Source organism: Labrus bergylta, chromosome 19 (genome assembly GCF_963930695.1).
Source record: "Labrus bergylta chromosome 19, fLabBer1.1, whole genome shotgun sequence".
NCBI lineage: Eukaryota > Metazoa > Chordata > Actinopteri > Labriformes > Labridae > Labrus > Labrus bergylta.
This window is the reverse complement of record NC_089213.1, coordinates 24,293,505-24,309,650: the sequence shown is the minus strand read 5'-3', so window position 1 is coordinate 24,309,650 and position 16,146 is coordinate 24,293,505. Positions and strand designations below refer to the sequence as shown.

The window sequence follows — 16,146 nt, the reverse complement described above, 5'->3', positions numbered from 1 at the left end:
GTCAACGCACCTTGTTACCTTGTATTTAAAGGTACTATAAATTAAATACATTTTAAACTCTAACAAATTAGTCTTAAAAGTAATTTTTGAATCAGGACTGAAAGAAACCTATGATTCCCCTCATTAAAAAATTAAAAAGTACTTCCTAGGAACACAGCCAAACATTTATTTGATTAATTGAGAAAATTATCAACAAGTTATCAATAAATAACATTATTTTAAGTTTCAACCCAATTCATAACTATATGTAGAAGAGATGCTACTTTTCAGCAATTCAGAACAAACTTAAGAAAACATGACCACTGATTTTTATTTAAGAAACCAAAAAAACTGTAAGTAAAATACAATTAAAAAAGACTATACATTTTATAATTTAAAGATACCATTGAGCCATTCAAAAAAAGATAAAACCAGCTGGAGCTTTCACACGTGTCCCATTTCAGCCCCCTTCAGCAACAGGTGACCTTTGGCGTCATGAACAAATACTTAACATACTGTGCTCCATGTCCAAAAACACAGATCCTGAAAAAGCCCTGGGGAACAACTTTCACTGAATAAATATCTGGCCCCATCTTGAAGCACATTGTTCAGTTTTCTTAAGATGTCCGAGATCCATCAATCCGTTTGTTTTGATGATTCTGTAGTTCACAGTACCAGAAGAAGAGGAGACAAGTAGCATATTAGGAATAATAAGAATAACCTTTGTAATTTCCAGAATCAATTTTCACATTTCACAGTCGTATTTTTTTGCTCACCCTTTTGTAATCGCATGTTTTTCATACTAATAATGTGTTCCAGGCGCATGGAGCCTCGATAGATCCACTCCTTGTGTTGATCTTTCTAAGAATGATGATGCACAAAGTAATTTGAGTCATACAATCTTAATCAATATGACAAGGAAAAAACATCACAAATCCTGTACATAAAAAGTTGGGGGAAAAAAAAACGTGTGTGGGTACCAACCTGAAAAAGAACCCTTATTAAACTGTTGTCAATCTGCACCACCTCACACTTCTGCAGGAATCCTTCAAATTCTGCATTAAGCGTCTGTCCAACTCTGTATGATGTCTGAACTGGGAAGGGCAAAGATGCCATATATTCCTTAATGAAATCCTTGTGGACACCATCTGGAATATCATCCAAGGGGTCTTTCACTGACACAGAAAAAAACAAACAGTTTAAATCTACAGTCTTGACCTTTGCTTGCGCGCTAATTACATACCAAGTCAGCATTTTTGCAGCACATACATCTTACTTAAAGAGCAGAAAAACCTTGTGTCTGTAAATTTGTACACAAAAAGTCTGGGTGTGAAATACAAGAATCAAACCTACTTTGTCCGAACACCTGTCGAAACTTAGGCAAGCCAACATAATGGGGCGTGCGATCATCAGCAAAAACAAGGAACCTGGAAAATGAAAGCACACACAGCCACATTAGGCCAAAGTACTTTATCTGATGTTATCTTGAAAAGTTATCCATGAAACACACACAAACCTCATTCTGTTTTTCCTGTTGGGGAGCTCAGCCAGGATACCAGGTATGAAGCGGGAAGGATTATCTCCACACTTAAGCACAACACGATCACCAACTTTCAGCTCATCTACATTTGGAGTGCTGGTTAAGGCGATGTGGTGACCGGAGACAATTTTCCTCCCCTTCTCAAAACCGACCTTGTATCTGAGTTTATCATCTGCAGAATAAAAAGAACAACGATTAAAACAAAAACACTTCAACAAATGTCATCTCTGCATCCAGAAATGGTGGTGACTACATTACATGAGTTAAATCTTTCTCCCTAGTTTCGCAGCCATATGCTGAAGTGTCCTTGGGCAAGACACTTAAACCCAATCTGTTCCAGCTGCTGAGTCAGCAGCATGTCCTCAATCCTCTGCCATTATTGTATGAATAGGTAGGTGTGACTCTTGCTGTGTTAAAAAAAGTGCAATACACGCGCCACACACACACACACACACACACACTTTGGTAAGTTCAGCAGACCCATATGATCTGAGGGATCTGATTGGGCTGTTTTTGTCACATATCCACTTCTTACTATTTGACAAACATATGCATAATAAGTCACCCTTTACAGATTTGTAAACAATATGTTGCATTATACAGAAATGTACCTGTTTGTATTAATTCCAGGATTTTCCCCTCCAGCCATCTGGTGGGTTTCTTTCTAGCCAGGACATTCATGTTGACACAGAGTTTTCCTTGTAGAATGCTTACAGGAGTATTTGTGGCAACAACTGATGATTGGCATAAAGATTTTTTGCTTGAGGGGGTCACAACTGTGTGTAGAGAAGAAACAGAATGTCAATGCCAAAACTTGGAGTCAACTCAGGTCTTGTCATGTACATTACAATATCTATATTATGATTCTCTTACAATGTATTTCAAAAGTTTCTCTAAATGAGTTGTCTCAAATGAGTTTTAAACATCAACCCAGGCACCATAAACTGTCATGGCGTGTCATGTTCAAGTGTTATTTTTCAAAGAAGATGGTATTGTTCCCAACTCAGTTTACGAAACATGAAAAAGAAAACGGTTTGCTCATTAAAGTTTCCATAAACCTTTCTAAGGTAAGTGCCAAAAAAAAGAGGTGTATTATTTAAAAGTCTGGTACACAGCAGCCAAAACTCTAAGAGAGCACATTAAACTAACCAAAGCTGATGCTACTATCGCTATTTGACAGCAGCCAAAATACAATGGTAAGACAGCAAAAATGCAGTAAGAATGTTTCGATAAAAAGTTTCCAGCTGTCTCTCAAAATCAGCAGAGAAATAAACCACATGCAAAATCTTAAGAGTTTCTACTTTTTCACCTTACTTTTTGTGTTTGCTGCCGGTGTCGATGTTACTGCTGTGTCCTCCTTAGTGTTGCTCTTTGCCTCAGCTTTGACTGCTGATGATTTCTCCACATCGTCCTTCTTAGTGTTGCTCTTTGCATCAGTTTTGGTTGCTGATGATTTCTTTATGTTGTCCTTAGCATTGCTAATAGAACTGGCTTTGGGTGCCGATGTTACTTTGCTTTTAGCATTCGTAGATGTACTTTCTTGGGGTTTTGCAGGATGTGTTTCTTTTCGTTCAATCTTTCTCCTCTTCTTTGATCCACTGTTAAAACTTGAGATTGAACAATCAGAATCACTCGAGTCCTTTTCTGGTTCCCAATGTGTATCAGAATCAGCATCACTGAAGGATTCAACATCAGAGGAAGGACCCTGAGGAGGAGGCCGAAGTAAAGGCTTGATCTGGGTATAAGGAAGTTTTTTCAAGACCACCACTGGTTTTCTCTTCAGCTTTACAAAGCCCCTGATGCTACTGTTCTCCCTGTCCACAAGGTTTAGTAACAAAGGTTTAGCAGCTGGAGAGCTCAGGCCTTGGACTGGAGAGGTATTTCCTACAAAGGAAATAAAAGCACAGTTCAAAACGATGGTAGTACACAATAAAGCCAGCTTGATTCAATAATATACATCTCACCTGGGCCTTCAGTTTCATCATCTTTATCACCTTGGTTGTCATCTTCAGAATCTATGTCTCTGTATTCCCATCCCAGCAAAGAGTATTGTTTCTTCACAATTGCTTCACATACTGCCACAGACCTGAATAAGTTTAACAACAAAGACAGATGGTTTTTTGTTTGGTTATTTAACAGGGACACACGCAAGGAAGAGTGCTTCATATGTCACATTCAAATTAGAAGTCAGAAATGACCAGAGAAAATCATTGAAGTATATATCATGTATTGCCATTTAGATAATATCAAGATAAGATTTTTGGTCCATACCACCTACATTGGAAACTGGTTATCTACAGCTGTAACCAAAAAGAACAAATAGGTTTATAGGCTAACAGGCTTTTAAAAGAGGCAAAGCCGGGGCGTAGACATAACACTCACTTGCAGAGCTTCAGGAGTTGAGTTGCCTGATCTTCTCTTTTATTCAGCAGAGACAGAAGTAAGTTGTATTTCTCTAGGACACCTGTAGAGAGCAGCTGCTTCTTCACCCTTGCACTGATCCACTTCTGGAGCTCCTCTTTGCACATCTCCATCTCATCCCCCTCCAGTCCATAGTCACTACAAGATTTCAAAATACCATTTTGTTTTTTGAGCTTGAGAGGTACTTGTTTGTAGATTTTCATTTATCCAAGTCCCTAGGGAGCTGGATACTATTGGGAGACAAACAGCGGATCCCTGTAGCCCCAACTTTAACAGACATACGGCAAATAAGTGGAATCAAACTTAAAAACAGTGTTCTCATTTTCGAGGTCTATACATTTCACATCCTATATCATTATTTAGTTGTTTGCTCCCAAACTCATTAAAACCTCAGGTAGTTAAAAGCTATGGCACCCTTTTACCCACACGGGCTAAAAACAATAACATCTAAAGAGATACATATTTAAAACACCACCGAGTCTTTACCTTGGCTAAACTGGTAACATTAAATTAATCTATAGTAACCTTGAGCCAAAGATGTATCTACAGTAAGCGTCCATGCATCTCCTATTTCAGGGACAGGCACGGATAGAAAAAGTAGCTTTCACTGTGATTTAACAGCGAAAGGGATGATATACGGTAATTATTAAAGTTTTGTAGGTTATTCTTCACATAGCAAGTATTGTATCTGGCAGAAGTGACTGATTTAGTTGAAACATACCTCAAATAAGGCATCAATATTGATTTTATTTGGCTTGTCGACTTGAGTTCAGGAAGTTCTTCTTCTTCGCGTCCTACTGCTGCGGACAACCGTCTCTCACTGCTGCCCCCTGTGTCCGTATAGACCAGGTACACACAAACATCTCTCCAATTTTTTTTAAATTAAAAATTTAATTAAATTAAAAGCAAATTAAATTCCCACTCAAATTAAAAATATATATATTTATGATGCGAAACAATATAAAAAATATTAAAGCTTTCTGTATACTAAAGGGTACTTGCTTACACAAATGCAGTCAAAATGAATCATTACAGATAAATAATCAGTCTTATCAATTATGGTTTTGATAGCTTTTGTCACATGCATCAGTATACATTTAAGCCTGTTTCATATCAAGTTAAAGTTCACACAGGAGCTTTAAAATGAGGCCTTTGTAAAACGAAAAACTTCCCCCCCCCTTGTATTTTTTACAATATAACAACAAACAGAATCCTTTTCAAAGCTTTTAAAGAGATACAGCACACTAACAAATATATATCAATAACTAAACCATCAGAGCATTTTTATTATGTGGAGTTTATTCTCATCTCAAAGCACATTTATAGAAGAATCTGCATTTTGTGGTTTGAAAAATGCTCCACATTCTGACTTAGGCCTGCCACTAAATGTGCCTAGCATTAATATCAAGAGTTGGGGCAAACATAACGAAAATAGATGAGATGTTGCACTCTAGTGGTCTCGCCTGGAACATTTTCAGAACCAGACATTTCTTTCCCGGCATTCTGATCAATTTAGTCTTTTTCCTGTTTCTGCAATATTTCAGCCTTGCAGATTTTCTAAAGCTATAGTTTTATACAAGTAGTAATATTAAGTTTTGTACGGTATTAAAAGAGTTAGTTTAGTTTGGTCATGCACTTAAAAGATGACAAACATTTAAGTGTGTTTTTATGACACAATGTCATGAAGTGGAGAAGTGACCTTTACTTTCATGTCCTGGAATCTTTATTTCTCTTAGAATAGGGGTCTGGGACAACGTCTTCATGGCAGACAGAGTACCTTCAACCATAATAACCAACATGTACCTGCCTGAACTGTGTGTGCGTCTCTGTGTGTTTGTGTTTGTGTGTGTGAGAGAGAGAGAGAGAGAAACAGAGAGCTGCTTTGAGTAGCATGCACAGAAATAAATGACACCATCCTGGTTATACTGTTAAATAATGGAAGATTTTACCCAAACAACACATCTCCCTTTCAAGTTAACAGTTTCACCTGTGATTCCGTTATCACAGCTGTTCAGAGAGTTCAGAGTAACATGGCAGCATTGAGCTGCACAAACAATATAAACAGCATCAAAGCAATGAATTGAATTTAAGAAGAGATTTTCCAACAGCTCTCTCTCTCTGTCTCTCTCTGATCACCTGCAGTATAGTATATAGATGCCTCTAACAAACATGGGCTTGAGCGGAGTGCGTGTGCAGTTTGTCTTTCTTAGATGCTGATTCTATGCAGATTAAAAAAGTAAAAATGGTGGAAAAAGTATCTACAAGGCTGCCAGAAATACACCTGGGCGACACTTTCAGAGACAGCTTATGGTTGTAAAACACCGTCATGGACAAATTAAGTCTGGTCAGAAAAATGATAATTCCATATAAATCCAGAAGAATCACATCCCTAAAGAATATTCTGAAAAAATGTCAGTGGGCTTTCAGTCAGAACTATCCCTTTGCTGCTCCTCCTCCGATTCTCTTACACTAAATATTCGTCTCATGTGTTCAAGTCGCGTGGAGCCTCGATGGATCCACTCCTTTTCTTGGTTTTCCTGCAAGGGGACAAAAATAGATACATGTACATCAAAATCTTTAAAAATATTAGAGGACATTTATGTGCGTAGTTTCTTTTATAAAACAAAAACAAAAAACAGCACCAATTTATACTGACCTTAAAAACAACCTGCATTAAGCTCGAGTCGATCTCCTGCACCTCACACCTCTGCTCGACTCCATTCAAGTCAACACTAATGCTCTGTCCAGCCTTGTACACGGTTAAATGTGGACGCGGCCAGTCCTTCAAGTACCGAGTCATAAAGGTCTTGTGTGGGCCGTCTCTAAGGTCATCTAAAGGGTCTTCCACTGCACAATCAAAAACAAAGGGAAGAATATTAACACATTGTTTCTTTCAGGGGTCAGCCATGCTTGAATTAAACACACTTGTTGTACCATCACGTTAGATGTTTGCCTTCAATAGTAATGTGTGTTTGCACTATACATTGTACACATTGAGCAAATGTTGCCCAAATGTGGGAAAAGCTCATTTGCTTGTGGCTGTAAAATAACTCAAGAATGATCCTGGAAAACGGAAATGACACATAAAATTTTAAAAAGCACATTTTCCATTTGTAGAGTATAAGTGAGACAAACATCTGTCTTCTTAGAAAAAAGTACTGAGGTATGATGTAACTGTTAAAACAGTATAACATCAAGTATGTAGTTTAAAATATACAGAATGAGTCTGTTTTATGGCAAGCCGTTTAGGAAATTAATATATTGAATGAAACTTTGAATATATTGAACGAAGTCTGAATATATTGAATGAAACTTTGAATATATTGAATGAAGTCTGAATATATTGAATGAAACTTTGAATATATTGAATGGAACGTTGAATATATTGAATGAAAATTTGAATATATTGAATGAAACTTTGAATATATTGAATGGAACGTTGAATATATTGAATGAAAATTTGAATATATTGAATGAAACTTTGAATATATTGAATGGAACGTTGAATATATTGAATGAAACTTTGAATATGGAATAGAACTTTGAATATATGGACTGTTCCAATAATTGAACTATGATCTTCAAGGTGAAGCTTTCTTTCTTTTTTTCAGCAACATTTCAAAAAAGTTTTGACGTTCAAGAAAGTATTGGTATATTTCAGCTGATGTCATTTTGCAAAACAGCATATTCAGCAGGGTGTCTTTTGGATGACAACAATGAAACTGGTGGATTTGGAGAATTTAAATCAGCTTCAATTCCATATATTCAGACGTCATTCAATATATTAAAACTTCATTCAATATATTCAGACGTCATTCAATATATTAAAACTTCATTCAATATATTCAGACGTCATTCAATATATTAAAACTTCATTCAATATATTCAGACTTCATTCAATATATTCAAAGTTTCTTTTAATATATTCAAAGTTTCATTTCATATATTCAAAGTTTCATTCAATATATTCAGACTTCATTCAATATATTCAAAGTTTCATTCAATATATTCAAAGTTTCATTCAATATATTCAAAGTTTCATTCAATATATTCAGACTTCGTTCAGTATATTCAAAGTTTCATTCAATATATTCAAAGTTTCATTCAATATATTCAGACTTCGTTCAATATATTAATTTCCTGAACGGCTTGCCATACTGTTTTGCCTGTTTGATATCTGCTAGTGGGAACAGCTACAGGGACCTTTACAGTAATATCTTAAACAGGAGTTTCTACTTTCACAAGGTGTTTATGCTTTATGTTGTTTCCATTCACTGTTTTTTTTATGATATTTAGGTTCTTTTTTAATGTAATGCACAAAACTAAAGTCATCGAGACAACAACAAATAGGGAGGATATGTTAAGCTCCCATTGACAGCCAGAGAGCAGATGAAAATGCTGAACTGTTCTTTATGTGTAACATTAACGCCCACAAAAGACACATGACAGCCAAACTCACGTGGTCTGCATACGAGGTGAAGTAAAGGTAAACCAACATAGATGGGCACGTGATCATCAGTGAAGACCAAGAACCTGGAAAGTTCAAATATGCTTTCATTCAAACACAACCTTGTGTGATGTTAAAGACAAAAAGGAGGCCTCTTGGAAGACGTTTTACACAAAAGGGGGAGGAACCCGTGAACTCCGAGCAAGAGAAATGTAAAAGTGAGGAAGAAGATACTTAACCCTCTTGCATCATTATGGACATGTTTGTCCATTTGGTCAAATGTTTCCTCTTCATCTGGCCATCATTTTTTCTGTGTTAGTGCATATGGCACCATTTTTTGTAAGAAAGTCTCTCTCTTGACACATTTTGGAATGCACCTTTTTTTTTTAATAGATCAATAGAACTCTGTGAAACATTTTTGCGACCCTCTTAAGTCAGTTTGTAAGGACAAAAATGTCCACTTACAAAAAACTGCTATAAAAATAGAACAGATTGATTTTTTTTTCTGCATACATCTCTTAAACAACTTCAGCCCTGCTCAAAACTATCAAACATTTTTAGGAATTTAACCCTTTAAATGCCAGTTTGATTACTTGATGTCACTGTTGTTATTTATGAAAAAAACACAAAAACAAGTTATTTTCCATATAACAAATATTTGGTGGCTGGGGGATTTTTTTTAAATCAATCTTGGATATGTCAAGATTATCCAAAATATTGACTTTGATGCATTGTTAGTTTTTGTGTAGCATCAGATTTAAAATGTAGTTCCCTGTTTGGACAGTGGAGGGCAAAAATGTCCAATTTACATAAACTGCTATCAAAATAGAACAGATTGATATTTTTTTCTACTTTTTTTTTAAATTGCTGATAATTATTCAATATTTGATAGCTTTGAGCAGGGCTTGAGTTGTTTAAGAGATGTATGCAGAAATAAGTAGAAAACAACATCAATCTGTTCTATTTTCATAGCAGTTTTTTGGCATGGGCATTTTTGTCCCTAGTGACTTAAGAGGGTAGTAAATTAAACTGATGCCTGAGGGTTAATGGGTTTTTATTATAATGGCTAAATCATTTAAAAAGCTAACATGTGTCGACCACAGCGATCTTAATCAGGGCTGACAACTTACTTAAAAAACATGATTGAATGATGTGTAGAGATTAATGCTGCTACAAACACACACCTTAAACGGTTCCTTCTGCTGGGCAGCTCCACCATGATACCAGTCTGAAAGTGGGACGCGTTGTCTTGACAATTGACCACCACACGAGCACCGACATAAAGCTGCTCCCGCTTCGGTATGGCGTCAAAGGCGATGTGATGGCCAGATACGAGGCTCTTCCCCTTTTCTTCAAATTGTACTTTGTACTTTACGTGTCCATCTTCTGAAAATAAAACATCTTTCATAAATGATATTGGGAAAAAAAAAATCACCCATAAATTATTTGATTTGCTTGATTGTTGATGGAAATCAGTCAGAAAGTAACAAACAGTGTTCCCTTCTTATTGTTTCCGCAAAAACTTTGGAGGTTAGCGCCCGACCGATTAATCAGCCAGCCAATAATATCGGCCTATATTAGGATGTCCAGTGACTATCGTTATTGGCTAACTTTATCGCAGATATGTGCTGATAATAGTAGATTTATTCACCAGTCAAATAGCATGTAATTTAAGTTTAATTGTATTACACTAGCAGTTCTCTTACACCAGCAGAGGGCGCTATTTGGATTACAACGACCATCATCACTCTCCAGAAGGTCAATCAGTGATGCCCGTACATGTGCAATTACTTTCCAGGTGAGTGACCATCTTGTCTTCATTAAATATCTTTTCCCAAGTGTTCGATAACTGCATTTGAGGGATCAACACAATAAATGTGTATATCTTATATCTACAGAACCACATAGATCTAAGAAAGATGCCTGTTACTGATTTCCTCCCAAAAATATGACATTTCTTACCCTTTGTTATTATCTCCACTATTTTTCCCCGCTGCCATCGCATGTGTCTCTTCCTGGCCAGGACCATCATGTCCACAGTGATCTCATCGTCTGGCAGGTCGGGTCGGACGTTTCTGGTTTCATCGGGGGAAATGCCAAAAGCTGTTGATATGATTATAGGGGATGGTTGTGGTACTGTGGAAAAACACAACATGGTTGAGTTAGAACAAAGGAGCAAGAGGGAGTGTTAAATATGAATGCCTGGTCACACAATTTACAGGGAAGTGCTGTAAATATGTTGAGTAGGAAAATAAATCTTCTCACTATAATAAAGAAAATTTTCAAACGCAACCACTGCAATAAGCATGATAACTTACATTTTTATTTTTTTTAAAGTTAATGAATGTAGTATGTCTTTCCTCATTTCTTCTTGTTGTGTGTTGTTGTGTGTGATGTTACCAGATGCAGATGCTCCACTTGTTGAACTCTTTGGGCGTTGTCCATTTGTTTGTGTTTTCTTCGACTTTGACTTATCAGAGCCACTTGAATCGTTTCCTGGTTCCCACTGCAAATCGGATTCAGAGCTGCTGAGGGATTCGTCTTCACTGTAGAACTGTGGAGGCGTCGGTGGTCGCAGAGCGCTGATCTTATAGTCCGGGAGTCTAGTCAAGACCACCACTGCTTTTTTCACATCACCAAGAGAGTCAGAACAGTCCTCCCGTTGTCTCTTCCTGCTCAGAGTTTCATTTGAGGAGGAAGAAGACTTGCCTGTGGAATATAACATATGTCCTGTAAATAAATAAATAAATATGGAGCTCAGCATAAGTTCAAGCAGTTTAGTTTAGTTTAGTTTATTTGTTTATTGTTTCGTGGACAGTCCCCTTTAATTTACTGTACAGTAAAATAAGCAGCTTTAGCCTTTATGGCTAATTTCCAGCTGTAGTCCTCGGCCAGTTGTCAGTAGGCAACCTAAAATGCAATCGTTAAGATTTAAAATACAATAAAATACATTACATTTGTAACTACAACAGGCCTAAGCAAAAGGAAAATAGACATACAACATATCACACACAATTGGAGCAGGCACAAACAAAGCACAATCAAAGCACATCAAAGCAGTTCATGCAATAAAGACAATACTGGGGCGACAAGGGAAAAGAATAATCATAGAGGCCACATTGAAAGCACATACAAGACATAACATGGAGGCAGACAGCAGCGGCAGCAGCAATGACTATGTCACATCAAACACACATATCCCATCTGACAGGGATTAATGTGTGCAGTTATAGTTGTCAGACAGCCATGTTTTAATGTGTGTTGTAAAGGTGGAGTATCTATCTTTGATAGTGGTGGGCAGTGAATTCCAGTTTTGTATTGCTCTAACAGAATGACAGAACAGAACTTTAATGACAAGCTGCTAGTTTGACCCCAGCTTGTCATACAGTATGTTAGACGTGACATAATCATGGCATCCATAAACAGTTTGGCAGCATTAAAAGTTAGTGCATTTCTAATATATTTAAAATTGTTAGGCTAAATTTGACCCTATTGAACACTTTTTTTAATGTGCGCTTTAAAAGAGAGATTAGAATCAATAATAACGCCCAGATACTTAAATGGCGGGACAATACTAATGTTTTGACCAGAAATTATTATATTCGAAACAATGTTACATTGTCTTTTAGTGAAAAACATTCCTACTGTTTTATTTACATTAAGTTGAAGGCATGAACTGTTTAGCCAATTGGTTATCTGATTCATGGCTTTGGTGAGTTGGGCAGCAGCCAGATGTTTTGTCTTAGCGTGCACATATACTACGGTGTCATCTGCATACATTTGTGTTTTGATGTCAGGGCAAACCGACGGCAGATCATTAATATATAAACTAAACAAAAGTGGGCCAAGTATCGATCCTTGTGGTACCCCAGTGCATAAATTAAGTGCTGATGAATGTTGGTTGTTCACAGAAACATGTTGACTTCTACCAGTTAAATATGACTCAAACCATTTGAGTGCCAATGCGGAGAGAGAGGTTAAAAGCTGACAGTTTGGCAGGAAGACTGGTTAAACATTCATTCATCTCTTCATTCAACCAAACCACTCCCCTTACTACTTCCTCTTCCTCCCTGCTCTGATGATCAGCTGATTATGGGCATTTTTTCTGTAATTAACCAACCAGATTCTGCTGCTGCCAAATGCTAAAACAGTTCTCTCTCTTCCAGTCATTCTGTCTTTTCAGTGCAACCGCTACAACCCTCCTCCGTCCCAGTCACCTCCATTCTAGCTCAGCAGAGTCCAGATTCAGGCTCAGTAACCCACTCCTCTTCACAGCCTCCATTCCTCTTCACCACCACGGCCGCCACCACCACCAGTGTCTAGACTCCATAGGGGGGTATCCTATCCTGCTGTCTGCCTCATTAACCCTCCGAGTACATGAAGTCATCATGATGGAGTCTAATCCCCCAAAGACTTTGCATATTTATTTCTAAATTGTTAAATAAAAAAATGTTTATTCTCAATTAAGTCTCTCCTGATTGAAATCTGATTAGCTGTGGCATGAAATGAATATAAAAAAAATATACAGCTGAGAAAGAGCTTCAAAAATAATTCCATGAAATACGTGCTGGATTATAACAACTGCAACTAAATATTTACCTTTTAAACACACAGCTTTAAAATTATATTTTGATAGGCCTGTTTGCCAAAAAGAAAACAGCCATGCAGCAGATAGGAAAGCAGTCTGCATCACTGAGGACCCTTCACATCCTCTTGTTTCAGCTGTTCACTTAGGGGTGTACTCACTTTTGTTGCCAGCGGTTCAAACATTAATGGCTGTGTGTCGAGTTATTTTGAGGGGACAGTAAATTTACACTGTTATTTAAGCGTGTCAAAGTGTCATTTCTTCAGTGTTGTCCCATGAAAAGATATAATAAAATATTTTGTGAGATACTGTAAAACCAAGTTATTATTATTATTATTATTATTATTAAACACTGGTGCTTTTCTGTCACTATGTGATAGACTGGCACACGAAAATATGACCACATTTCCCCCATTTTAGCCTCACTCCACTGGTTGCCCATACAATTTAGGATCAATTTTAAAATTATTTTATTTGCTTTTAAATCTCTTAATGGTCTTGCCCCGCCCTACCTCTCTGAGCTTCTACACCCGTACACGCCCACTCGCTCTCTCAGGTCAGCTGATCAGATGCTCCTGAGGGTGCCTAAAACCAAGCAGAAGCTCAGAGGGGACCGTGCGTTTGCGGCTCCAAAATTATGGAACGATTTACCTGAGCATGTTAAACAGGCCTCTTCTCTGCCTGTTTTTAAATCTCGTCTTAAGACCCATCACTAAGACACACACTAAGACATTGACTTATTCATTTATTTTATTTCTTTATTGCGTGCCTATTCATTTTACTTATGTTTCATGTCTTTTAAATTGATTCTGTATTTCACATGTAGTTTTCTTTTCTCTCATGTGAGCTGTTATGTATTTTATTTATTCTTCTGTACAGCACTTTGGTCAACTGTGGTTGTTTTAAAGTGCTTAACAAATAAAATTGGATTGGATTGGACAATACAGTTTTTTGAATCTTAAAAATTAGCCTTTTTCATAGTTTGAATGAATAACTGACATATTCTTACCGTCATCCTTTAATTCACCTTTGACCTCGGAAAGTCTTATCTCCATCTCATCCACCTCCATGACCTCTGCAACACACACATGCCATCCAGAGTTCAGGTTTGAGCTCCAGCAGAAGCCTCAAAACAGAGATAGCAAACTTTAGCCTGTGTATAATAATTATGACATAGCCAGTTAAATAACTGTTCTGGTCCTGTATCTTTAGAAAATATCAAATGACCTGCTTTTGTTTTTCATGACTATAAGAGTGTTCATGTGGCATGTATGAGGTCCACCTGTATACTAACAGGCTACAATACAAACAAACAACACATAGTTTTAGACAATTTATCAAATAGTTGGAAAAATATGGTTATGATTACGTAAGTGTTTGACAATATATTCAGACATTCATTTTCAATCAAAAACAGTGAAAACAAGTGCTGGATGGATATCTTAGTGGTCCTCGGGATTTCTAAAATAGGTTTGTAAAAGTACTATGAATCCACCATATTACCATTTTGTAGATTGAGAAAGTAAAGTAAGCCTACCGTTAACGTAAGTAATTTAAAACTAACCTGTTGTGCACTGGTTATCCGCTTCAAAGTGATGATGTTACAGTCGCACAGATGTTGAAGTAGTTTGACGGTCTCTTTTGTTTGGCAGCTGTTCACTAGCTCCACTAGCCGACTCCTACTGCTAATTAGCTTGCTAATAGAAACAGAACAAGTTTAGGGTCGTCTTGGTTTCGCGTTACGACTAGAAAATATTATGCAAAAGACTTTACAATGTTTAACCCCGCCAAGTATATTGTTATTAAGCAGAATTAGCATCAACCACGTCCACCATTTTGATATTGGGTTCTTCTTCGTTGATGTATTATGTTTTACTTAACCAGCAGAACAGACAGTTGTCGCCACCTACCGTACCGGAGTGGAAACATCACGACTTTTCAAAGTGGTGTCTGTTTCTCTCTATATTGGAGCCTACATTAACCTTATTTCGGTTATTACATCAATAACATTTCAATACGCCTCCCTTGTTTCTAGTAGAACTTCAACTATTCCCTAATTTCCAATGTTTACCACCATGTGCCTCAGTCTCTCTTTTCTACATTGCACTTCCTAAGGGTGATGAGTCAGCAAACAAGTTCTTTGCAAAGAGTCAGTTAAGTCCAGCCCTGGTGATGTTTTTGCTACCCCTTTTTCCATTAGATTTTTAGTAAGCCCATACTTTGAGCAATCACAAGTTGAGAATGAAGACTTTCAACTCAGGGGCATTTGGTCTTAGGGGCCCAAAAATCATCTTTAACGAATGCTTGGGTAAAGGTAATGTAATTCACAAATCAAGTTGTAAAAATCGATTGCTGCATCTATAGTCGTACAAGTATAAAATGTGGCCCAGAGCATCCTGAAACATAAGGGAAAATAGCACAATCAGGTTCAGGAACTTGTATTTTAAGCTATCGTTCTCAAAAAACTCAGACAAAAAATCTCCTCTGTAATAAATCTCCCTCATCATTTTCTTCTTTAGATTGCAGTAAAAGCAGAACACATAAGCACGGACATGCTACCCCACCTGGGAGGCTGGGGACTGAGAATTCACTTCTCTCTGATTTGAAGTGTATGAAGTAAGGCCATAGAAAGTCTAATAGTCAAGTTTCAAAGGTCATCTTCAGCTCAAGTTGCAGAATATAAATTTATGAAGTTTTATTAATAGACATGAGACAGTGACAATGGACATAAATTGCTTAAAAATAATAATTGTTCATAATATTTTATGAGGGTTATACCTGGTTCCTAGACTACTAATCTCTACCAAGACAAAACATCTTCTTTCCTACCTTTTCAACAAGTTCTTTTTTCCCTTCTTCATGTAATTGTCCCCTTTGTTATTTTTTGTATCTTTGCTTTAATACAGTGTATAACTTCTGTACAGTTTATTTTAATTTACTTAGCTGTTACTACAACTCCTTTTTTAGTACTTTTCTTCTCTTTTTTTTCTTATAATGCTATTCTATTTTAGATATAATTTTAACTTTTTTTTGTAGAAGCTGACTCAGGGAGAAATTCCAGTGTACCTGTACTGTCCTGTACCTGTGCAGATGGCAATAAACATCTACTCTATTCTAATTGAAAAGAACAATTGAAGCATATAAAGGCTGACTCAACAAGTTGTTAAACAATAT

General features: G+C 36.9%; 2 protein-coding genes across 7 annotated transcripts; both read right to left on the bottom strand.

Moving 5' to 3' along the window:
* Nucleotides 1-285: 285 nt before the first annotated feature.
* setdb1a (SET domain bifurcated histone lysine methyltransferase 1a) lies at nucleotides 286-4,759 on the bottom strand. Its single transcript, XM_020640274.3, has 10 exons — nucleotides 4,662-4,759; nucleotides 3,902-4,078; nucleotides 3,484-3,605; nucleotides 2,834-3,403; nucleotides 2,131-2,295; nucleotides 1,496-1,691; nucleotides 1,333-1,406; nucleotides 964-1,154; nucleotides 756-840; nucleotides 286-638 (listed from the first exon to the last, which is right to left on the bottom strand). Exons 1-10 carry the CDS (start codon nucleotides 4,673-4,675, stop codon nucleotides 616-618), a joined length of 1,617 nt encoding a protein of 538 aa, XP_020495930.1. The 5' UTR covers nucleotides 4,676-4,759; the 3' UTR covers nucleotides 286-615.
* Nucleotides 4,760-5,220: 461 nt separating this feature from the next.
* Nucleotides 5,221-14,843, bottom strand: LOC109988703 (histone-lysine N-methyltransferase SETDB1-B). Of its 6 annotated transcripts, none has more exons than XM_020640283.3 (8): nucleotides 14,537-14,843; nucleotides 13,982-14,098; nucleotides 10,788-11,117; nucleotides 10,350-10,523; nucleotides 9,572-9,788; nucleotides 8,400-8,473; nucleotides 6,597-6,787; nucleotides 5,221-6,477 (listed from the first exon to the last, which is right to left on the bottom strand). In XM_020640283.3, exons 2-8 carry the CDS (start codon nucleotides 14,040-14,042, stop codon nucleotides 6,364-6,366), a joined length of 1,161 nt encoding a protein of 386 aa, XP_020495939.1. In that variant the 5' UTR covers nucleotides 14,043-14,098; nucleotides 14,537-14,843; the 3' UTR covers nucleotides 5,221-6,363. The 6 variants fall into 6 exon arrangements, with proteins under 6 accessions (XP_020495939.1, XP_065804086.1, XP_020495938.1 ...); XM_065948014.1 differs by having other exon boundaries at nucleotides 10,788-11,096; nucleotides 14,537-14,842; XM_020640282.3 differs by having other exon boundaries at nucleotides 13,982-14,047; nucleotides 14,537-14,842.
* Nucleotides 14,844-16,146: the final 1,303 nt, after the last annotated feature.

Excerpts from the sequence above, each read along its gene's own strand:
- setdb1a (XM_020640274.3), bottom strand. Across the intron at positions 2,296-2,833 it reads ACCGGCAGCAAACACAAAAA|TTGTGACCCCCTCAAGCAAA; the intron begins GTAAGGTGAAAA and ends CTCTACACACAG. Across the intron at positions 1,692-2,130 it reads CCTGGAATTAATACAAACAG|ATGATAAACTCAGATACAAG; the intron begins GTACATTTCTGT and ends TTTATTCTGCAG.
- LOC109988703 (XM_020640283.3), bottom strand. The coding sequence starts at position 14,042 with ATGGAGGTGGATGAGATGGAGATAAGACTTTCCGAGGTCAAAGGTGAA. Across the intron at positions 11,118-13,981 it reads AGGTGAATTAAAGGATGACG|GACATATGTTATATTCCACA; the intron begins GTAAGAATATGT and ends ATTTATTTACAG. Across the intron at positions 6,478-6,596 it reads TAATGCAGGTTGTTTTTAAG|GAAAACCAAGAAAAGGAGTG; the intron begins GTCAGTATAAAT and ends GTCCCCTTGCAG.